The sequence below is a fragment of the Leucopleurus acutus genome, assembly GCF_964270905.1.
Source record: "Leucopleurus acutus genome assembly, chromosome: 14".
Taxonomy (NCBI): Eukaryota; Metazoa; Chordata; class Mammalia; order Artiodactyla; family Delphinidae; genus Leucopleurus; species Leucopleurus acutus.
In genome coordinates, this window is record NC_139156.1 from 5,940,975 (window position 1) to 5,966,188 (window position 25,214).

The 25,214-nt window shown below is 45.7% G+C and overlaps 1 protein-coding gene across 2 annotated transcripts in view; it reads left to right on the plus strand.

Annotated features, from left to right (window-relative positions):
• Positions 1–20,733, plus strand: part of LOC309971689 ((E2-independent) E3 ubiquitin-conjugating enzyme FATS) — a gene marked incomplete at both ends in the record, with an annotated part of 228,085 nt that extends 207,352 nt beyond the window's left edge. For both annotated transcript variants that reach the window (XM_082855001.1, XM_082855002.1), the window contains 3 exons: positions 16,442–16,505; positions 20,507–20,606; positions 20,695–20,733. In XM_082855001.1, the coding sequence (XP_082711127.1) occupies positions 16,442–16,505; positions 20,507–20,606; positions 20,695–20,733 (203 nt within the window). The remainder of the gene's footprint in view (positions 1–16,441; positions 16,506–20,506; positions 20,607–20,694) is intronic.
• Positions 20,734–25,214: the final 4,481 nt, after the last annotated feature.

A 25,214-nucleotide genomic window follows, 5' to 3' on the forward strand; every position in this document is an offset into this window, starting at 1 on the left:
ATCTATAAATCACGGTATTTTGTGGTTCTCTAAATCAGCGGTCCCCAACCTTTCTGGCACCAGGGACTGGTTTCGTGGAAGGCAATTTTTCCACAGACTGGGGGGTGGGGGGATGGTTTTGGGATGACTCAAGCACATTACATTTATTGCGCACTTTATTTCTATTATTATTACATTGTAATATATAATGAAATAATTATACAATCCACGATAATGCAGAATCAGTGGGAGCCCTGAGCTTGTTTTCCTGCAACTAGGTGGTCCCATCTAGGGGTGATGGGAGACAGTGACACCCGAAGTGTGTTGCTTATGTCCCGTCTTAATTGTCACTTGCCAATTGTCACTTGTCACTGATGGGTTTGTTTTTTTTTACATCTTTATTGGAGTATAATTGCTTTACAGTGGTGTGCTAGTTTCTGCTTTATATCAAAGTGAATCAGTTATACATATACATATATTCCCATATCTCTTCCCTCTTGCGTCTCCCTCCCTCCCACCCTCCCTATCCCACCCCTCTAGGTGGTCACAGAGCACCGAGCTGATCTTCCTGTGCTATGCGGCTGCTTCCCACTAGCTATCTATTTTACGTTTGGTAGTGTGTATATGTCCATGCCACTCTCTCGCTTTGTCACAGCTCACCCTTCCCCCTCCCCATATCCTCAAGTCCATTCTCTAGTAGGTCTGTGTCTTTATTCCTGTCTTACCCCTAGGTTCTTCATGATATTTTTTTTTCTTAAATTCCATATATATGTGTTAGCATACAATATTTGTCTTTCTCTTTCTGACTTACTTCACTCTGTATGACAGACTCTGGGTCCATCCACTTCATTACAAGTAGCTCAATTTCGTTTCTTTTTATGGCTGAGTAATATTCCATTGTATATATGTGCCACATCTTCCCTATCCATTCATCCGATGATGGACACTTAGGTTGTTTCCATCTCCGGGCTATTGTAAATAGAGCTGCAATGAACATTTTGGTACATGACTCTTTTTGAATTATGGTTTTCTCAGGGTATATGCCCAGTAGTGGGATTGCTGGGTCATATGGTAGTTCTATCTGTAGTTTTTTAAGGAACCTCCATACTGTTCTCCACAGTGGCTGTATCAATTTACATTCCCACCAGCAGTGCACGCGGGTTCCCTTTTCTCCACACCCTCTCCAGCATTTATTGTTTGCAGAGTTTTTGATGATGGCCATTCTGACTGGTGTGAGATGATATCTCATTGTGGTTTTGATTTGCATTTCTCTAATGATTAATGATGTTGAGCATCCTTTCATGTGTTTGCTGGCAATCTGTATCTCTCCTTTGGAGAAATGTCTGTTTAGGTCTTCTGCCCATTTTTGGATTGGGTTGTTTGTTTTTTTGTTATTGCGCTGCATGAGCTGCTGGTAAATTTTGGAGATTAATCCTTTGTCAGTTGCTTCATTTGCAAATATTTTCTCCCATTCTGAGGGTTGTCTTTTGGTCTTGTTTATGGTTTCCTTTGCTGTGCAAAAGCTTTGAAGTTTCATTAGGTCCCATTTGTTTATTTTTGTTTTTATTTCCATTTCTCTGGGAGGTGGGTCAAAAAGGATCTTGCTTTGTAGGGTTTTGATATGAGTCTGCAAGCAATTGATTTATTATGGTCTCTGTGCGGTCAAACCTCTCAGCTAATGATAATCTGTACCTGCAGCCGCTCCCCAGCGCTAGCATCACTGCCTCAGCTCCACCTCAGATCATCAGGCATTAGATTCTCATAAGAAGCGCGCAACCTAGATCCCTCGCACGTGCAGTTCACAGCAGGGTTCGCGCTCCTATGAGAATCTAATGCCGCCGCTGATCTGACAGGAGGCGGAGCTCAGGCCGTAATGCGAGCGATGGGGAGCGACTGTAATTACAGATGAAGCTTTGCTCGCTCGCCCGCCACTCACCTCCTGCTGTGCAGCCCGGTTCCTAACAGTCCACGGACCGGTATCAGTCCGTAGCCTGGGGGTTGGGGACCCCTGCTCTAGATAATGCTGGGAAACCCTGAAATTGGAGCAGTGCATCTCACATCAACAGCTAGCCTTTCAGACACGTTCTAGATGTTGCTCTTTTATGGTGAAGTGCGATTTGAGCCATTGTCACGCTTCCTTTATATGGGTAATTTAAACTTGCTGTTCAAACACACACATTCTTAAGAAAATGTGGCGAAAGTACACCAGATTTTATATATCCATATATATAAAGTCCTATTCTGTAGCCACAAATACTAACTTTGAAAACTGAGCACGAATTATAACCGTTAATATTCTGCAATTGTCACTTTTCTCCCCAGCATCCTTAAGCCTAGACTATCCAAAATGCGCTCCCGAGGGAGACCAATCCCTTCACATTGTTTTGTATGCTGTGTTCTCTGGGAGGTTTGCAATGCTCATGTATGTGAAGGGCACTGATAAGTTCTCTAAACTTCTTTGACCTTGGAATGCTTTTACCTGACTCTTGAGACTCCACTTTGGAAATATAGCTTTAGGAATGTTTGCTTATAAAAATATCTACCATGTTTTGCCAAAGAAACCCCAACTGGAGTTTCCATCTGCCATTTCCCACAGGAATCTGGGACTGTGAGAAGGAGGTCTTATTCTCCTTATCTGAATCCCTTTGGCCCACAATTCCAGAAGGTGATGACTGAGGACCCTGGGAACCTCTGGGCAGTGGGCTTGTGGTGCCGATTCCCTTTGGAAAGCACTTCACAAATGTCATAATGTGAAATAACCAGGGAGGGTGGCGTTGTCCATACCAAGAGCTGAGAAAATGGCTAGAGGAAGCAATAAGCTGCCGGAGAGCTAACTGTGAAACTAGGACAGTGACACAGGCAGCTGAATCAGACTATGCCACTGGGGTCTCTGGGGCTGGTGATCTGATTGTCTGTTGCCATGGCAAAGAGAGGTTCTCCATTCCCTCAGAATAGGGTTGCCAGATCCACTGAATGAAAGTATAGGATGCTCAGTTAAACTTGCATTTCAGAGCATCAAAACACCTTTCAGCCTAAGTATGTCCCAAATATTGCACGGGATACAACTTATGCTAAAAAAAAATGTTTCATTGTTGATCTGAAATGCAGATTTAACTGGGCATCCTTATTTGGCGATCCTTCCTCAAATCCTGGAAACCCATGTAGGGACTTGGCTTTTTTCCTTATCACTCTTACCTTCTCTCAGTGTTCCGCAAACGTAAGCAAGCATCAGAATCACTTAAAGGGCTTGTGAACTCACAGACCACTGGTCCAGCCCCAGAATTTCCGGTCCAGCTAACCTGGGGCGGGGCCAAGGACTTGCATTTGTACCAAGTTCCCAAGTGATGCTGAGGCTGCCGGTTCAGGGAAGGAAAGGGAAGCAGAAGCCACACAGATGTTATTAGCATTTATGTGAAAATATTAGCCTCACTTTGAGAACCACAACCATCTATCTTGTGCAGAGAATAAACAGTCCATTGATTCCATCAGTGACTCACTTCACAGGCCTCTTACCTATTTACTCTGAGACCTAGGCTAAGCTACTGAACGGCAAGGCCTCAGTTTGCTTATCTATAAAGACGGAAGACCTGCTTTCATGCAGAGTGGTGCTAGTTAGCACTGCTGCTGTCACTGGCATCTCCATGGTTAAAGTGCACTTTCATACGGACCGTCCCATGAGACCTTCCAAGGACCTTTAAAGCAGATACTGTCTCCGCATCAAGCAGAGGAGGTACAGAAGGTCAGTGAGCTTGAGTGGCCTGTCCCAGGGCACAGAGCACCGAGCTGAGGCCTAGACTGACCCAGACTCGGATCCCAAATGGACACTTTTTTCATGGTATGGAGGGTCAGGTGGGCCAAAGGAAGCATCATCAAATGTACATCATAGGGACTTCCCTGGTGGCGCAGTGGTTGAGAATCCGCCTGCCAATGCAGGGGACACAGGTTTGAGCCCTGGTCCGGGAAGATCCCACATGCAACAGAGCAGCTAAGCCCATGTGCCACAACTGCTGAGCCTGCGCTCTAGAGCCCGTGAGCCACAACTACTGAGCCCGCGTGCCACAACTACGGAAGCCCCCGTGCTCTAGGGCCCGTGCTCCGCAGCAAGAGAAGCCACCACAATGAGAAGCCCGCGCACCGCAACGAAGGGTAGCCCCCGCAACTAGAGAAAGCCTGCACACAGCAATGAAGACCCAATGCAGCCAAAAAATTAATTTTTAAAAAAAGGTACATCATAAAAGCACGATGTTTAATGTACTAATGCTCGTATTATTTTCATGAAGCAGAAACAGTGAATTTCCTGCCGTGTGTAGTGAGGTCACTAAGAACAGGGGTCATTACATCTTACAGTCTGGGTGGAGTTGTCCAGCTCCTTTGGTTTGCCTTTAAATTCACCAGTGTGCTCATTGTAGGAAATGCTGTACATCGCTTTGCTGGCCCCAGAAAAATGCACGTTTTAGGCAACTGATGGGAGCCCTTGACGAGGGTTCAGTTTGTGAGTGTCTGGTCTTGAGTAGGGATCTGGGTTAGTTTGTGAATCTCTGATGCTGTAGACAGTGGGGTAAGCTGAATATTCATGATATCAGCTTGTTCGGTGGCTCCTTGGGAACAGAGTTGGCCAGGCTGACAGCCAAGTAAAGTGAACCTAGAACCATAAAGGAGAAGACCCTGGGGGCAGGGGGGAAAGCAGCTTGCGATGGAGCTCTTGGGTCCAGGAGAGAGAGTAGGATGGCACCGGGGATTGTATTAAGTCTCCTTGGAAGCAGAGATGTTGCACTTGGGGATCTGGTTCCTCTAGGTGGAGGAGCTGAAGCCATGGTCCCTGGGCCTCATCTGCCTGTGTTGCATCAAGGATTCTATTACGAGGATCTGCAGGGAGGCTCGCGGGCTGCCAGTGTGCTTGGCAGATGGCAAGCCCACGATCCTTCTCCTCACCGGCCCCGTCAGCCAAGGGCAGACCCTTCCTCAAATCCATCCTTTAGCTCCCAGCGCCCTATCTGTTCCTGGAAACCCTGAAACGGGCTTCAGTCCTGCTCTAAACTCAAGGATAAGTCTGTCTGTGCAGGAGCCAAGCTCTCTGCAGAGAGAACTATTCACTCATCTTAACCAGGAGCCTGTGGTCCATCTCATTTCTTGACCTGAGCATGAAAAGAGGAGTAGATCTCCCCACAGACCTCTGGTTTATTTTTCATTTCTTAATTCTGTATGCCTTTACCTGAAGGATCTGAGAGGCTCGTTGCCTTTCTGAACTGTGACATTAGTATCTCTCTTTTGTGTCCGAATGGGAATTGAGCATTATGTTTATATGAATGAAATGTGCAGCCTCCGCCGGCCTTCCAGGCCCCTAGAATGGGTTGCTCATCCACAAACCGTCATTCAGGATCCCACAGAAGGATAGAAGGGATTTCAGAAGAATGAGGATGTTTATCCAGCGCAAGATTTTATCATCACAAGAGCATTTTGAAGGCAAACAACCTACGAGTCTTCAACTCGCTTTTCTACAGTGTAGTGCACACCGTTTAGTTTCTGGAGGGTTAATTGGTCCAAGGCAGGCCACTCGGCTGCTACCCACGTCAGCAAATTGGAGGTTCCAGCGAGGTGAGCTGAATGGAAATGATGTGCAAGTAACTGGATGTAACTCCTGAAGGCCATGATGTAATTATTCCAGAGGCAGGAGGGCCAGCTGCTCACTGGCTTGGAAACTGACATAATGAACAGCCTCGTGACCTTCGAATACACGTGTGTTGGGGCCCCTTTTCAGGAGAAGAATCCTCTAGAGATTTTCTTCCCTAAAACATATCCCATTTCCATTCGTTTTGGGAGGCCCTGTCTTTCCTAGAAGATGCCGGCCAGTGTAGACTTGGCATCTACCCTCCAAACTGGCTTGTTGGCTCCCGGCTGGATTCTCTCCCACAGGCATCTCTTGGGTTTGGTGTTTTTAAGCTAGGGGAAGCAAATTCTAAAAGACTCTTCAAAGTGCTCAGGGTGACTGCAGAACATCAGCTTCTGCGAGGGCGCCGCACTAATAAATCCAGTGTGAACCTGATTATCATTTAGATGACTTGTTCAATAGGGAAAATGAAGCTTTGCAATCAGAGCTGTAGATAAGGACTGTGTGTGGAGGAAAATGAGCTCTGGCCTCATAAACAACCAGTCATGCTGGTATCTGGGGGATCCCTGCTGCCTCCTGCTGACACTGTCAGCTAGCTGCCTGGGTGTTGAGGCCGCCTGTCCCCATCTGTGCATGCGTGTTTGCACGTGTGTGGCGTGAGGGCTGTAATAAACACCCGCGTGTGTTTATAGAGATTGATGGGATGTCAGGACTTGGCTTTGACTCAGCTGCTCCCCAAGAATAGCCTCAGGAGCACCAGACTCTCGGTAGCTCGTTGTTTGCTGACCTGAATCGGGCTCAGTGTGTCTGGCCTTTGCCACGCGAAGTCAGCAACAGGCCAGTAGTTTGGATACGATGATAAGCCAGACACAAGAGATTCAGGTTTAAAAAAAAAGAAGAAGAAGAAGAGTTTTCCAGGAAGACAGAAATAGGCAATTTACCTTAGTAATTTGCTTGGGGGGTGGGGAAAACCCCTGCTGTGTTTGAGTGATAAAACAGGAGGTAAATACCAGGGCCGTTCTTTCCTCTGTGTTAGTGAATTAGAACACGTACAGCTTCAAGGAAAATCCAGAAAAGACCCATAAGCTAGCAGAAAATTGTTCTCACCAGTCACTTTAATTTTATAAAGATAGAATTTCCATTAAAAGGGAATTGATAGATGGGCTTTCACTGTATTTTTGAGCAAAGTACGTGCAGGATGGTTTCCATCTTATGAAATGAGGTCCTGCTGTATGATTCCCTGAAGAGCTGTCTCTTGCTGCAGGCTGGTCCCCATGGTCCTGCTGTGTTTCCACCTGGGCCACCCTCCTAGCAGCCCTCCTCCCACTGTTGGGACGCCTCTTTCTTTTTCAAGATTCAGCTCAGCTGTCTCCTGCTGTGTGAAGTCTCCCCAGTCCCACCCCTTCCTTGGTGGACTGCTCACCCCCCATGAGCCCTCTCCCTGTGTAGACATCAGTCCTGACACCTGAAGGCCTCGTGTATCTGGCTCTCACCCTGGGCTGTGAGCCCTTTGTCTTATTGATCTTTGAGTCTGCCGAGCCCCAAAGAGGTGAAAACTTAACAGTCAAATGAAGGGTTGCTCCAACACAAAGCCTGGTTTTCTTTCTTCCTCTCTCCCTCCCTCCCTCCCTCTCTTCCTTCCTCCCTCTCTCTCTCTCTCTCTTTCTCTTTTTAAAATTTATTTTATTCAAGTATAGTTAATTTACAATGTGTTAATTTCTGCTGTACAGCAAAGTGAGATATATATATGTGTGCGTGTGTATATATATATATACACACACACACACACACATACATACACATTCTTTTTCATATTCTTTTCCATTAAGGATTATCATAGGGTATTGAATATAGTTCCCTGTGCTATACAGTAGGACCTTGTTGTTTATTCATTCTATATATAATAGTCTGCATCTGCTAACCCCAAACTCCCAATCCATCCCTCCCGCGTAAAGCCTGGTTTTCTCTTCCACCTTCATAACTCTCATGGCTCATGTTCAGTGAGTGTAGGTGAGTCCTGAGTCCTCCCACTTCCCAGCTGTGCTGAGCGCTGCTGTCATCTTTTGCTTACCTGGCTGCAATGGTCTGACCTATCTCCCTGCTGCCACGTTTGAATTTTCTCCACCCAGTTGGCGCGTGTTCTGAACAGCTGCTGGAGTCGGCCTTTAAGAATTCAAATCAGATCCCCTGCTTAAAACCCCACGTGGTGACTCCCTCTTGTGAGAGCACTGGAATCGCAACTAACTGCGGAACAATTATTGACTGGAAGACGCTGGAACTCACCAAAAAAGATACCCCACATGCAAAGACAAAGGAGAAGCCACGATGAGACGGTAGGAGGGGCACAATCACAATAAAATCAAATCCCATAACCGCTGGGTGGGGGACTCACAGACTGGAGAACACTTATACCACAGAAGTCCACCTACTAGAGTGAAGGTTCCGAGCCCCACGTCAGGCTTCCCAACCTGGGGGTCTGACAACGGGAGGAGGAATTCCTAGAGAATCAGACTTTGAAGGCTAGTGGGATTTGATTGCAGGACTTCAACAGGACTGGGGGAAACAGAGACTCCACTCTTGGAGGGCACACACAAAGTAGTGTGCGCATCGGGACCCAGGGGAAGGAGCAGTGACCCCATGGGAGACTGAACCAGACCTACCTGCTAGTGTTGGAGGGTCTCCTGCAGAGGCGGGGGGTGGCTCACCGTGAGGACAGGAAACTGGCAGCAGAAGTTCTGGGAAGTATTCCTTGGCATGAGACCTACAAGAGTCCGCCATTAGCCCCACCAAAGAGCCTGGTAGGCTCCAGTGTTGGGTCGCCTCAGGCCAAACAACCAACAGGGAGGGAACCCAGCCCCTCCCATGAGCAGACAAGTAGATTAAAGTTTTACTGACCTCTGCCCACCACCAGTCCCTCCCATCAGGAAACTTGCACAAGCCTCTTAGATAGCCTTATCCACCAGAGGGCAGACAGCAGAAGCAAGAAGAACTACAATTCTGCAGCCTGTGGAGGGAAAACCACATTCACAGAAACATAGGCAAAATGAAAAGGCAGAAGGCTATGTACCAGATGAAGGAACAAGTTAAACCCCAGACAAACAACTAAATGAAGTGGAGATAGGAAACCTTCCAGAAAAAGATTTCAGAATAATGATAGTGAAGATGATCCAGGACCTCAGAAAAAGAATGGAGGCAAAGATTGAGAAGATGCAAGAAATGTTTAACAAAGACCTAGAAGAATTAAAGAGCAAACACCTAGAAGAATTAAGCAAACAAACAGAGATGAACAATACAATAACTGAAATGAAAAATACACTAAAAGGAATCAATAGCAGTATAACTGAGGCAGAAGAACGGTTAACTGACCAGAAAGACAGAATGGTGGAATTCACTGCTATGGAACAGAATAAAGAAAAAAGAATGAAAAGAAATGAAGACAGCCTCAGAGACCTCTGGGGCAATATTAAACCCAACAACATTCACATTATAGGGGTCCCAGAAGGAGAAGAGAGAAAGAAAGGACCCGAGAAAATATTTGAAGAGATTATGGTCGAAAACTTCCCTAACATGGGAAAGGAAATAGCCACCCAAGTCCAGGAAGCACAGAGAGTCCCAGGCAGGATAAACCCAAGGAGAAACACGCCGAGACACATAGTAATCAAATTGACAAGAATTAAAGGCAAAGAAAAATTATTGAAAGCAACAAGGGGAAAACGACAAATAACATAGAAGAGAACTCCCATAAGGTTAACAGCTGAATTCTCAGCAGAAACTCTACAAGCCAGAAGGGAGTGGCATGATATATTTAAAGTGATGAAAGGGCAGAACATACAACCAAGATTACCCAGCAAGGATCTCATTCAGATTTGATGGAGAAATCAAAAGCTTTACAGACAAGCAAAAGCTAAGAGAATTCAGCACCACCAAACCAGCTCTACAACAAATGCTAAAGGAACTTCTCTAAGTGGGAAACACAAGAGAAGTAAAGGACCTACAAAAACAAACCCAAAACAATTAAGAAAATGGTAATAGGAACATACATATCGATAATAACCTTAAACGTGAACGCATTAAATGCTCCAACCAAAAGACACAAGCTTGCTGAATGGGTACAAAAACAAGACCCATATATATGCCATCTACAAGAGACCCACTTCAGACCTAGGGACACATACAGACTGAAAGTTAGGGGATGGAAAAAGATATTCCATGAAAATGGAAATCAAAAGAAAGCTGGAGAAGATAAACAAAATTGATTAACCATTAGCCAGCCTCGTCAAGAAAAAGAGGGAGAGGACTCAAATGAATAAAATTAGAAATGAAAAAGGAGAAGTTACCACAGACACCGCAGAAATACAAAGCATCCTAAGCGACTACTACAAGCAACTCTATGCCAAAAAAATGGACAACGTGGAAGAAATGGACAAATCCTTAGAAAGGTATAAACTTCCAAGACTGAACCAGGGAGAAATAGAAAATATGAACAGACCAATCACAAGTAATGAAACTGAAACTGTGGTAAAAAAATCTTCCAACAAACAAAAGTTCAGGACCAGATGACTTCACAGGTGAATGCTATCAAACATTAGAGAAGAGCTCACAGCCATTCTTCTCAAACTCTTCCCAAAAATTGCAGAGGAAGGAAAACTCCCAGACTCATTCTATGAGGCCGCCATCACCCTGATACCAAAACCAGACAAACATAGTACAAAAAAAGAAAAGTATAGACCAGTATTACTGATGAGTGTAGATGCAAAAATCCTCAACAAATACTAGCAAACAGAATCCAACAACATGTTAAAAGGATCATACACCATGATCAAGTGGGATTTATCCCAGGGATGCAAGGATTCTTCAATATATGCAAATCAATCAATGTGATACACCATCTTAACAAATTTTAGAATAAAAACCATATGATCATCTCAATAGACGCAGAAAAAGCTTATGACAAAATTCCACACCCATTTATGATAAAAAACTCTCTGGAAAGTGGGCATAGAGGGGACCTACCTCAACATAATGAAGGCCATATACAACAACCCACAGCAAACATCATTCTCAATGGTGAAAACCTGAAACCATTTCCTCTAAGATCAGGAACAAGAAAAGGATGTCCACTCTCGCCACTATTATTCAACACAGTTTTGGTAGTCCTAGCCACGGCAATGAGAGAAGTAAAAGAAATAAAAGGAATACAAATTGGAAAAGAAGAAGTAAAACTGTCCCTGTTTGCAGATGACATGATACTATACATAGAGAATCCTAAAGATGCCACCAGAAAACTACTAGAGCTAATCAATGAATTTGGTAAAGTTGCAGGATACAAAATTAATGCACAGAAATCTCTTGCATTCCTGTACATTAATGATGAAAAATCAGAAAGAGAAATTAAGGAAACACTCCCATTTACCATTGCAAAAAAGAGAATAAAATACCTAGGAATAAACCTACCTAAGGAGAAAAAAGACCTGTATGCAGAAAACTGTAAGACACTGATGGAAGAAATTAAAGATGATACAAACAGATGGAGAGATATACCATGTTCTTCGATTGCAAGAATCCACATTGTAAAAATGACTCCCCAAAGCAATCTACAGATTCAATGCAATCCCTATCAAACTACCACTGGCATTTTTCACAGAACTAGAACAAAAAATTTCACAATTTGCATGGAAACACAAAAGACCCCGAATAGCCAAAGCAGTCTTGAAAAAGAAAAATGGAGTTGTAGGAATCAGGCTCCCTGACTTCAGACTATACTACAAAGATACAGTAATCAAAACAGTATGGTACTGGCACAAAAAAAGAAATATGGATCAGTGGGACAGCCTAGAAATCCCAGAGCTAAACCCATGCACATATGGTCACCTTATTTTTGATAAAGGAACAAGAATATACAATGGAGAAAAGACAGCCTCTTCAATAAGTGGTGCTGGGAAAACTGGACAACTACATGTAAAAGAATGAAACTAGAACACTTCCTAACACCATACACAAAAATAAACTCAAAATGGATTAAAGACCTAAAGGTAAGGCCAGACACTATAAAACTCTTAGAGGAAAACATAGGCAGAACACTCTAAGACATAAATCACAGCAAGATCCTTTTTGACCCACCTCCTAGAGAAATGGAAATAAAAACAAAAATAAACAAATGGGACCTAATGAAACTTCAAAGCTTTTGCACAGCAAAGGAAACCATAAACAAGACCAAAAGACAACCCTCAGAATGGGAGAAAATATTTGCAAATGAAGCAACTGACAAAGGATTAATCTCCAAAATTTATAAGCAGCTCATGCAGCTCAATATCAAAAGAACAAACAACCCAATCCAAAAATGGTCAGAAGGCCTAAATAGACATTTCTCCAAAGAAGACATACAGATGGCCAACAAACACATGAAAGAGTGCCCAACATCACTAATCATTAGAGAAATGGAAATCAGTACTACAATGAGGTATCACCTCACACCAGTTAGAATGGGCATCATCAGAAAATTTTCAAACACCAAATGCTGGAAAGGGTGTGGACACAAGGGAGCCCTCTTGCACTGTTGGTGGGAATGTAAATTGATACAGCCACTAGGGAGAACAGTATGAAGGTTCCGTAAAAAAACTAAAAATAGAGCTACCATACGACTCAGCAATCCCACTACTGGGCATATACCCAGAGAAAACCGTAATTCAAAGAGACACATGCACCCCAGTGTTCATTGCAGCACTATTTACAATAGCCAGGTCATGGAATTAACCTAAATGCCCATCGACAGACAAATGGATAAAGAAGAAGTGGTACGTATATACAATGGAATATTACTCAGCCATAAAAAGGAACGAAATCGGGTCACTTGTAGAGATGTGGATGGATCTAGAGACTGTCATACAGAGTGAAGTAAGTCAGAAAGAGAAGAATATCGTATACTAACACATATATGTGGAACCTAGAAAAATGGTACAGATGAACCGGTTTGCAGGGCAGAATTAGAGACACAGATGTAGAGGACAAACGTTTGGACACCAAGGGGGGAAAGTGGTGGTGGGGGGTGGTGGTGGGATGAATTGGGAGATTGGGATTGACATGTATACACTAATATTTATAAAATAGATAACTAATAAGAACGTGCTTATAAAAATAAATAAAATAAAATTCCAAAAAAAAAAAAAAAAAACCCACCTGGCTCTCCATCTCTTACTCTGGAGGAAAACTCAACAGACTTGCAAATCTCCTTAGTAGGCTAGCAAAACCCAACACTGATGCTTCCTGTCGCCTGCTGTTACAGAATGCAAGTTCGTGTGCCTGACCCACAGGCCAAACAATACCGAAACATAGAGATTCAGTGCAGAGAAAGGTTTATTGCAGGGTTATGCAAGGAGACGGTGGCTCATGCCCCCAAAAAGCCCAGACTCCCCAAAGGGTTTCAGCAAAGCCTTTTTAAAGGCAACCTGAGGGAGGGGTGTGGTTGGTTGTTGCAGATTTCCTGGTGTTGGAATCCTTTGTTCTTGCAGCTGTCTGTGTAGGTCAGGTCACGATGTTCCTGTAAACCTCCAACAAGACAAATGTTAGTCTCTGTTCTGCAACTTTTCATCTCTGTATGAACAGAAAAGTATTATACCCTTAAGGGTCAGAGCCTTGAGAATGGGTTTTCGTGTCTATTTCAGGCTGTAGGCAACATTCTTAACTCAGAGCAAAAGCAATGGAATACAAAGGTTAAAGTAAAAGAAACATTGCTGATATGGAGTCAGATTCGTTCTTCCCTATCACACGGCGCCCACTAGAAGCATTGGAGATTCTGGTTCAGGTTCCAGTGCCCACGTGTGGGAATCGTGGTTAGACTCTGCAGGCGGTGGTAAGGTGTATAACCTGGGTGGAGAACCACAGTGTCTTTGCTTTTACCTCTACTCCCGGCCTGCCTTCTCATGCCCTCATGCCCCCTGCCTCACACTGTATGCACTGTGTCCCGGATCCTTCCTCACTCTTCCCTCTACTGGCCCCCATGGCTGGCTCCTGTGGTCATTTGGGTCATGGTTTAAATAACTGCTCCCTGAGGAGCCTTCCTGACCACCCCGGTCCTCCTTGACCATGTGGCCATGATTCTTTTTCATCACAGCACCTACCTGATACTTTGTAGCTGGTTTGTTAATTATCTGACTCCTTCTTCAATAATGAAGTCTCATGGTGGCAGGATCTTATCATTTTTATTTTCTTCTGAGCATTCCCTGGAGGCATAGTAGTTGCTCATTTAATGTTGGAGGCAGGAGGAAGGAAGAAGAGAAAGGGATTTTGGATTGGTCTCCTGGGAAATGGACCAACACGTGTCAGGGCCACCGAAAGATGAAATCTGCAACCACGGGTTGCTGGCCGTGTTCTGATGTTGAGGGCATGTGTGGACAGGGCTGGACTGATCTGGACTGAAATCCAGCTCTGCCACTCACTCATTCACTGCATAAACCTGAGCAGGAAACCCTTGGCCCTTTGAACTTTGATTTTCCAACCCTAAAATACAAAAGAAATATGAGTATGTCACAGGGTTGGTGTGAAGATCTATGGCGATCCAATAAACACTAGCTGTTTATTATAAGTAGTAATGCTGACCCTCAGGTGTCACCCTGCCCCCTCCCCTCTTCCTGCCGCTTTCCCTCTCAAAGTGCCAAATAGGGTTCTTTTTACTCTAGCGAGGCTGGGAGCCATTAGCGACACACTTGATTATTTCAAACAACTTCCTCCAGGAAGGTAGAGCCTCGCTTCCTTCCTCTCTTCCATCCCATCCAGACAGCATCCCCACTCTCCGTCACGTGGGCCTGGTGCTGTTGTGAAAACTCAGAATCAACAGCAACCAGCGAGGTGCGGGGTGGAGCCCGCCAGCTGGGGTGGGCCCTCTTGGATACAGACATGCTTGTTTTGCACCTAACATGGGCTGCTGGGCCCAGAATTTAAACTTGTGCTGAGGCACAGCGGGCGGAGAAGAGTTCAGAAAACAAAACAGTGGAGGTGCCAGATAGCTCACGTTTGCTTTTGTTTCCTCTTGGAAGTAAGACCAGAGCTTCATTGTGGTATCAGGTGCTCAAAAGAAACAAACCGAACCAAAACAAAAACAGAACTAACTTCTGAGGGGAGACCACATACGATTGAACTGAGATTGCAGAAATATTGTAAATGCGCTTTGTAACGTTTCTATTCCCTTGGGGTACCGTGCATCTGTTCACGTCACCCTTTCCCTAATCCTGAGTGGCTCCTGAGGAATGCTGGTGCAGACCCAGCGGGGGAGTCTCTGTCGGAGGCTCCTTCTCCCTGCCTCAGTGGGGGTCTTCAGGCGGACTCGTGTTTGCTTGTCCAAGACGCTGACTGCCTTAAGGTGACAGCCCATTTCTTTGGAATGCTGCTGGGATTTTCCTGAGGTTCTGGGCTCTGGCCGGGCCCTGTCTGGAGGGTGAGCAGAGGGCGGGCGCTGGGAGGCGTCTCTGCAGATCAGTCTTCATGGAGACATTGACTCTCCTGGTTCACACGGCCCAGTGCCTTTCCAAACACTGGGGACGTTTTCCCTTCCCTGGGAAAACTCTTCCGATTTCTTTCTCTTTTCTTCTATTTTTCCTTTGAATCTTGTCTCTGAAGTTGAATAATGGCGCCACCTTTTTCTTTTATGTTTTTAACCAGACAGAATTCAAGTTCAGCCACTGTGTTGTTTCCATCTTGTAAATCGGTAGCTGTGTTACAGTTCCCCAGAGGGGAAGAGATGTCTTCGTATCCACGCCTCTATCCCACCTTCTTGTATATTCCTGGAAAATTCGGTATATTCTCAAGCCTGAGAAATCTTCGGTGGCTCTGCTGGAGTACTGAGCGAGGGGGGACAGGCCCAGGTGGGGGAGACTCATAGAAACATGGTGGAGTCTTGGCTGGGGGCCACAGGGAGCCCACTCTGCAACTCCATGATTGAAGGACATCGAGTCACCTGTCTGCTTGTGCTGAATGAAGGCAGGGGAGCTGGTTACCATCCAGGGGTTCCAGACAGTATGTGTGGCAGCTGCTCAGATGCATCCCCACGCAACAAGCACCCCCATGCAACATTTCTGTGTGCCAGCCTCTTGGCTAACCCACAGGGCTGAGTCTCACGGGGATTTCAGAGTTATCGCAGAAAGGTATGCACTGTTTTTGAAAAAACACAGACCATTTTCAAGTGTGCCATCTGTAAACATCTTGTGATGAGCAGTATGTACTTTCATTAAAAAAAATTCCAGACTCAAAGTCATCTTTAGCCACCGTGTACTTTCTTAAAGGGCACTAGACAGACATCACTCTTATGTTGTCCGTTACATTTTCTGAGCTTGGAAAGGGCTAATCCCTCCATTAGAAAGGATGCAGAGGCCGAGCATCCCCGATGGAGATTGTGAGTGAAGGTTCCTGCTCTGAAAGCGTTCTAGCAACTGTGGGAGATTTCCTTGTCCTCAGAGGCACCAAAAACAGTGTGGAGACTTTTTGTGGGTGGGATGACCTCACACCCAGGGCCCTGCACCCAGAGCGACACTGAAACACATTTTCGTGCCACAGTGGCACTGCCCCAGTAAACTCTGGCTCCTTACTGCTAAATGCAGCATGCAAAGGAGTCACTGACCATAAAGTCGATTAGATGTTAACCTTGAACTTCATGCCCATGTTTAACTGTTCGTTGATTTCAATACAACTGTGCATGGTGTGGGTGTCTACTGAGTCCTGCTGTGTTTGTAACAGACTGGGCTTAGATTAAGGATGGATAACAGAGAGTGAACTAAGCCCACCATGATGTTTCTCTAGAAATGTGCAGCATCTGTACCTTCTGAAATTAATCCTCTGTCCACTTTTTTTCTTTTTTTTTTCCAGATAACTTGTTCAAACCGAAAGAGAGGTACATTTCAGAGAAGGAGATGCATATGCGATCTAAAAGGTACTCGATTATATTGTGTGCGGTCCAAAAAAGTGGGGGAGGAGGGAGGAGGGATGGCTTGATGGATCCAGGCACTGTCCAGCTGGGCCACTATTTCTAGGTCCACGTTTAAGCTCTGAGGTCTTCTTGGCCGTGGATTTGAAAAGCTGCGGCTGAAAGAAGTGAAGTTGTTGAATCGCGCCTCTGAATGCTAATGTCGTTCTTGGAAAAACCTTAGGAACGTGGTGGGTCTGGGATTCTGAGCCAGTCCTGTAATCGGTCTCTAAGAGATCCCCAGACTCATAACAGGAATGCTTCTGCACTTTCCCATCGTTGCTCTGGGCAGGTGCTGTTTGTCACTGTGTACCTTCGCAGGTAATTTTAGGAGGAGGAGAGAAGCTAGGTCTCCTGAGGGCCTTGACAGTGGCAGAGCCTGGAGAAAAGCGTCCAGGCTTGGAGGCCGGTGGTGCACGGGGCCAGCGAAGCCACAGAGGGCCGCGAGCCGGCCTTCCTGGCGCCGCATCGCCGGCGGGCTTGGCGGCCCTGCTGCCCGCACACTCTCCCTGTCCTGCTTGTCTGGTTGCTCTTCTAGACGCCCACTCGTTCTCGCCAACACGCAGAGGCTGCCATTCTTTCTGAGACCTGGCCTCCCAACCCAAAGGTAATAACTTGACAGAGTTTGCCAAGTTCATCCAAGTAAAATGCCATTAGTTTATAATAAAGTATCTAGTACTGGGAGGACCTATAACAATTTAACCAAATTGATAGTACCACTTAGAGAAGCCATTAAAATAGGAAGAATACATTTCTCCCCACTCCAGGCGCAAAATCTCTGCTTTCCCATGATTGTCTTGTTTCCATGACGATTAGCCAACTTTGATTATCTGTAGGGAACCTCTTTGTAAATAAAAAAGTAAAGGTGAGGAGAAAGGGGACCATCCCATTAATGACCCACTGCGCAGCTTTCTAACTGGGTTTTTAAAGGGCCACTGGGTTTCAAGACCTGCCGTTGCGGAAGTGCAAAGTTGTGTATACGTCACGCCCAAAGTATTCCTTTTTCCATTTGGTGGAAAATGCAGCCACGTCTTCCCCTCCTGGTCCCTAAGTCCAGAGCTGCTCTTATGGAGACCTGAAATTAAAATGTAGATCTCAAAGCAGCCTTCGTGGACAGAGCATCACCATATCATTCTACTGAGAGGAGACTGAGGCTCTGAGAGGACCGATGGGCAGAGTGATGCTGTTCCCCACATCATGGCTTCCCTGGCTGGAAGCCAGGTCTCCTCAGATGCGGTCAGTAACGGGACTTCCACTCTGCTCTGTGGGCTGTGCCCTGGGTGGGCTCAGACCCCGGTTCTTAGACCTCACGCACCCACAGAATCACACTGGAGCTTCCTTTTCTTTTGTATTCTTTGTTATCGGTTATATTATTAAATTACATTTTCATTAAAAAAAATTCAAACAGAGGAGAGAGAGCTGAAGTCCCTCGTGACTGACTGGCCCCCTCCTGCCCCACCTCCCGGCCTTGTACTTTCTCCAGAGACACCACAGTTAGCAGCATCCTATATATCATCCCAGGCCTTTCTCTCTGCCTGAAAATAGACGTTTATTTGTACGTCTATTTAGACGTACAAATTAGAGAACTATTTAGTATCTAATTAGGTAACTATTATTCGTTCTCCAATTCTTAACCATAAATGGATCATGCTATATGCAATATTATCTTTCTGTAGCTTCTTTTACTTTGTGTCTGTGAGGTCTTTTTCTATGTCAGAAGACATGGGTGATTCTCCTCATTGATGCAGAGTGGTCCATTGTACAAACGTGCCATAATTTATTGAGGATGTTAAGAAAATACTGCAGCAGAAGCTCCAGGGCGGAGGCCTAGGAGTTTTTATCCCAAACTCCCCACAAGATCAGATGGTCAAGATCGGGAAGGTGCGTGTCTGTGGATCCAGAAGGAGTTCCACTGTGGAGCTTTGGGACATGTCAGATTGCCTACTGACCCTGACAGACTTCTCCTGGTCCCCTCTAGCATTGCTCTTCGATGTGGCAATCGTGTGTTCATTTAGATCATGTCGATGCCCTCAGTGTGCCGGGCACTGTGCCATGTGCCAGCAATTCCCAGGTCACTCTACACTACATGATTGGGGAACAGTGTTGCATGAAGTCAGACAGACCGAGGCCGGACTCCCAGCCCCTCATTCACCAGCCGAGGGACGCCACTGGCCTCCTGACCTCGCTGGGGATGGGTTCCTCACTCCCATAACAGCAGGACACTGGACGGTGTCTCTTCCAACTGTCGTGAGGGCTACCCGGGAAAATTCATGTCAGATGATTAGCCTAGTAAGGAACCCTCTTGCACTGTTGGTGGGAATGTAAATTGGTGCAGCCGCTATGGAGAACAGTATGGAGGTTCCTTTAAAAACTAAAAACAGAACTACCATGTGATCCAACAATCCCACTTCTGAGCATATATTGAGAGAAAACCATAATTCCAAAAGACACATGTACCCCAGTGTTCACAGCAGCACTATTCACAGCAGCCAGGATATGGAAGCAACCTCAGTGTCCATTGACAGATGAATGGATAAAGAAGACATGGTCTACAAATACAATGGAATATTACTCGGCCATAAAAAAGAATGAAATAATGCCATTTGCAGCAACATGGATGGACCTAGAGATGATCATACTAAGTGAAGTAGGTCAGACAGAGAAAGACAGATATCATATGATATCAATTATATGTGGAATCTAAAAAAATAATGATAGAAATGAACTTATTTGCAAAACAGAAAGACCCACAGACATAGAAATCAAACTTATGGTTACCAAAGGGGAAAGGGCGGGAAGGGTAAATTAGGAGTTGGGGATTAACACATACACACTACTATATATAAAATAGATAACCAACAAGGACCTACTGTATAGCACAGGGAACTAGAATCAATACTTTGTAATAACCTATAAAGGAAAAGAATCTGAAAAATAATATATATGTATATGTATAACTGAATCACTGCTGTATACCTGAAACTAACATAACATTGTAAATCAGCTATATTTCAATAAAAAATAAATAGATAAAAATTTTTAAAAGGTAAATTCATAAAAAGATTATTAGCCTAGTGCCCTATAGCCAAGACAGTGTCACCTGCTAATATTGTCATCATCAATACTTGTATAGTTTGTAATTATTATTTTAAGAGGGCAACATGTTAAACAAATTTTGTCTGGCTTTCAAACATGAGAGAAAATAAAACGAGATGTTAATCCAAGTGCCACGTGCACAGCACCCCAAAAGCTCAGGCTACAGTGTCTCCTCTGTGTCTGTGGATTCCAGCAGAAATCTTGTTTGGCATCAGTACATAAACAATTTCTGTAGGGAAGTAAGAAGAAAGGGCCCAGAAGAAGGGTCCCTCAGGCCCTGCTTGTGTCTTGGAAGCTGCTAATTTTACACCAGGACAAGAACATAATATCAATACGTATGCCTGAGAGGTATTTGGAAACAGCTTAATTAGGAATGCAGTAGGTAAAGAGGCAGACACACACATATTTTATGTGTGTGTCATTCCAGTACAATTCCTGCTACTTCCACTGATTCGCTGCTCTTTTTCTAAGTCATAGGGAGACGAAAATTGAGTGGCAAAAAGGTATTTGGTAAAAGGTAAGTTTACGCTCAGAGTGGCAAAGCGTAGGTCTAGAATCTCTCATTTTACAAGCAAGTGGTTAATTATCGTAGAAGATGGAGAGACAAGAAAAGTGACTTCTGATTAAACACCCGGCCTCTCCAGCTTTGCCCTGGGTGGGGCTCCATCTGCTGCGTGGCCCCTGCCTGGGCAGTCCCATCTGGAGATGGTCAGGGGAGCCCCGGGTCTTGGGGTCTCACAGATGCGAGGTGGCCCATATGCAGCTGATCGTCCCTTTGAAATGGAAGAGCCTGCTGACAAGAGAGGACACAGATCCACAGCAGACACACGCTATCTCGCTACCATTCAGAATGTTTTCTGAATCTGTTTCAGAATCTATAATAACTTGCCGGAAGTTAGAAAGAAAAAAGAAGAACAAAAGAAAAGGGTGATCTTACAGAGTAACAGACTCCGGGCCGAAGTCTTCAAAAAGGTAATGGCCCGGCCGCCAGCAGGTGTGACGTGTGTGTGGTGCCCAGATGCTGACTCTGAACTTGACTTCTTTGTCTCTAATTCCCTAGCAATTACTGGACCAGCTCCTTCAAAGGAACGCAGTCTAACCACAGGCTGCCCTGCTGACCCTCTACCTGGACCTGGGACGACTTCAAACGCTGGATAAGCCATTAAACTTAGCATTATCTTCATGACGTGAAATGCTTATTTTACTTTCGATTTTTTTTTTTTTTTCATAAAGGAAAGCATAGCTTCCCGAATTGCTGACCCAAACCAAGCAGAAACAAAACCCCTTGAGGAAATGGATCATCAGACCGCAGTGGGGTAATCAACTCAACTGAACCCACTCGATACGGTCCCTTCATTTTTTTTTAACTTCTGAATTTTACCTTTTGCTTCTGGTTTTTCCCCCTACCATTTCCACTCAGGCAGAAAGGTCTTCTATGCTCAAGCGGGCTTAGATCCCTGGGAGCTGGGGTTTTTCTTCATCGAATTTCTAGGACCTAAAATACATCACTTTCAAAATACCAATCTCAACTTCTGCCAGTTCTGCAAACCCCAAATTTGGGGATATCACACAGTGTGTTTGCAACCTCTCTGGGTGTGTGTGCCATGAAATACTGAAGGCAAACTTTGGAACTAGGTGGGCGCTCTGCCAGGGGCTGGGGACAAGTGACCTGTTTCTTGGTGACCTGGGGTGATCAGAGCAGCCCTCACTACTCCCACCCTACTCCCAGGACCTGCCTTTGTTTAGCAGAAGAGCCTATTTCCATGGAAGCCATGAGGGCAGAACTGGCTGAAAAAAGTTGTAGGTAACTTCAGTGTTTTCTGTAAACCGTCCAGCCCCCAGAAAGAGCTGTGTTGCTGAAAATGGCCTGATGGCTCCAACTCTAACGTTTGTTCCTCCAAACAATTACAATGTCCATTATTTATAAATGTGCATTTGGGGAGTGAAGAGCAATAGCTTTATCAAAAATGGAAATAAATGCAATTATTACAAGAATTAAAGTATTGCTCTTCTCCGTGTTCTGTGTTATGAACCAAGCAGCCAGTACAGATGGTGCTCAGAGAGAAATGTCACCAAGGTCCAGTGGGGACCTCTGACCTGCGCCTGTGCCACCACCTTCTGACCATCACAGCCCCCAGGTCAGGGCCCTTGTTCTTCCCGATGCCTGGGGAGAAGGTTTTCCCCAGGGAGCTGGCCTGAGAGGTGTCGGGATGTTGTTGAGAGCAAGGTTAGGATCCTGAGGTCCCCACATCTCACCAGGAATCTCCCCGGGAATGAGGAGGCGGTTTAGGGGGATTAGGCAGGAGCCCTGGTGACACTTCTGTCCCTTTCCCTCCTCCCACGGCTGCATACACCATCCCCTCTTCCTGGAATGCCTTTCCTCTGCGTATCTGCTGGAAAACTATTTGAAAGCTCAGCCTGAGTTCTCTCCTGTCGCGTCTCCTCTGCCCTGCCCTCGGTATGGATGGGCACTTCACTCTGGGTGCACGTGGCATCAGAACCTGTGCCGTGTTGCCCAGCAAGATGATCTGACCAAATGCCAACTGTGAGTGGAGACTCTGGATTCATGTCCTGGCTGCACTGAGCCCTGGTCTGTGGCTGTAGGCAAGGGTATCAGTCTGGACCCCCTCAGGAGAGAGGAACCTCACAGCGACGTGAACAGGGAAGTTTAACGTACATGGTTATAAACCATAAGAGAGGATTGGAGTGATGCGGGATTGGCTACTGAGCAGTAAAGAGAACTCAAAAGAATACAGGTGGGAATAGCAGTTAAAGGAGCAGGGCTGCCCTGAGGACAGGTGCTCCCCGGACTCCTGGGCGAAGATCTAGATATTGTTGGAAACTGTCTCCTTGGAGGCACTCTGCTACAGCACCACCTGAGGGAGGTGCTGGCGTAGGCAGCTGGCCACCGAGTGCCGCCGGTAGCTTGACCTGCAGGAACCGGGTGGGTGGATGGCGGGGTGCACGTTTGCAGGGACCTTGAGCCACTGTCCCTGGTGTGGGAACCATGCCCTTCTCCTCCTGCAGTGTCTCCCCCGCTCCCTCTACTGGCAAAGCATGGCGGTGTGCCAGCAGGTAGAGGGGAAACATTGCAAGGGCCTGGATCCATTTTAACAGAGAAGGCAAAAAAGGCTGCCTTTGGAGGTGTGGGATGATAAACTGACTGGTGTGGCCAGTTATTTAACCTTGCCTCAGTTTGCTTATCTATCAAATGGAGATAGGTTTGTTATAGGAATGGAATAAGTGTGAGTTGAGTGCTTAGAAGGGTACCTGGTCCAAAGCAAATAGCCTGAGTGTGTCCTGTCATAGGTACATAGGCGTGGAAGTAGAGTGTCCTGATAAACCCTGAGCACAGAGCCAGCAGTTGTTCATTCTCATAACCCCTCAGCTTGGCACTGAGAAGGTGCACCAAAAAGACTGTTGGATTTGTAGACGTTGCTACAGCAAAAATCAGTCGTACAAACCGGATGCTTTGCAAAGTGTTGTCTCTCAAGCTCTTCTCACTCTTAGAAACAATTTCAACAGCACGGTTAGGCTTGCCCTTAAGCTTAATTCGGCTTTTGTGAAATTACTAGGCCTCTTCCGGATTTTTTTTCCCACCGAATCTGATATTAGTTTAGGGCAGTCTTTCTTGGGTAGCTGTCCTGCCACACCTTTTTCTTATTTTTCTTTAATATCTTCAGGGAGTTTCCAAAGCTTTCCCTAACCAATAATTTAAATTCAGGGCCCACCACTTCTAGACAGTTCTGTGACACTTTCTAAAAAGTGGATTTATGTGAGCTAGCATCTAAATATCTCAGAATGCCTCAACGGAGCCAGCTTTCAACAGTGTCCACGAAGGGCTTCCCCCCTCTTTGCAAACCCGATGCCAAGTGTTTAAATCAAAGCCCACCTGAGATTAAATGCCACTGAATAATGTATTTCTTAGGCCGGTCTTAGCTAAGGTGCCTGAAGTAAGTAGTGGGTAGGAATATACGCTGTCTAGCTTGAGCCGGGCTTCCCTCTGGACAGCCAGCTCAGGACAAGGCTGCACATTAAAGTTTTGGTTTCCACTCGACTGATTTCTTCTCTATTATTGTAGTTGCTGGTTTTTTTGTTTTTGAATGCTGATGAGTGAATTTCAGGTATCCAGCATTTCTTTTCTGTTATAATGAGGTTGTAACAGAAATAGAATAATGTTATAATAAATATGGAAGTAAAGGTTTGAATCATAATAACTGTCCCTCTAGTTCTGTCAGGAATTGGTCACCCATGTGCTGGATTCTCGTATTAAAATCAGGCTTCGGGAAAGACTAGGGTTTTGAAATTCTAAGTAGAATTTATCATTGTAACTTCAATAATCAAATTCTGTCCTAGAGCTTTCTTTCTTTTTTTTTTTTTTTTTGCGGTACGCGGGCCTCTCACTGTTGCGGCCTCTCCCGTTGCGGAGCAACAGGCTCCGGACGCGCTGGCTCAGCGGCCACGGCTCACGGGCCCAGCCGCTCCGCGGCATGTGGGATCCTCCCGGACCGGGGCACGAACCCGCGTCCCCTGCGTCGGCAGGCGGACTCTCAACCGCTGCGCCACCAGGGAAGCCCATAGCGCTGATTTCTTTACCGCTAAGTTTGTTTGGGTTCTGGCATGGAGCAATCCTTCAAGGATAATGCAAGTAGCAGGAGTTAAAGTTTTGTAGCTGGTATTTGTGAGCTCGGACCAGGCAACATTTGGCATCATTTGAGATGGACAGACCAGACGGTCCCAGCACCAGCCTGCCTTCCTGTGGTCTCCATGACTTCACGTCGAAGGAGAAATGCCTATTTTGGTGATTTGTCCTCTCTGCCAGCTGGTAATGGAATAATGGAAAAACAGTTGCCTGGGTTTTTTTTAGCCAGCGTCTATAGCCAATCCAACTTCCTGGAAGCTGTGTGCTCCCTGGGTGAGTCAGCAAATGCTTGCTCAGATGAAACAGGGCTCATTGAAAGAACTATTTGCGAAACAACCAATTGTTGAAGAGCGTTTGAAAATCCTATTCCCTCAGAAGTCCTCCCACGTCAGCACTTGTCGGTATAAAAGTTGCAGGCCATGGACCTGGTCTCCGACCACATCAAGTGGCCAACGGTCTGAGCATGAGGCAGAACAAGAGGAAGGGGATGTGCGGCCACCTCGCCCCACTGGAGGGACTCTGACAGCAGGGACAGGCGGGTTCTGGGTTAAGGAAGTAAGAACGTGATGGCAAAAACAAAAAGGATTCACTGTGGGTTTGTGTGAGAGTGTGGGCATGTGCATTAAAAGCAAAGGAAATGACCTGTGAAGTGATTAAAATGAGTCTATCAGCAGATGGTTCTCCGTTACAGAGTTCACTGTATTTGTACTTTCATCAGTACTTGGTAATGACCCACGAATGTCTAGCTAAAGAGAAACCTTTTGGAATCGGCTGTGCCTGAGCTGAACGAGCCACCCCAAGGGCTGAAACACTTTGGAAGTCGCTCCAGCCTCCTCTGTCCCCCGTGGACACGATGTCCCCCACTTCTCTGGAGAGCAGGCTGTCAGAAACTTCCCTGAGAATCCACGGCCCGTCTCCCCACCGTCGGGCTGCTGGTC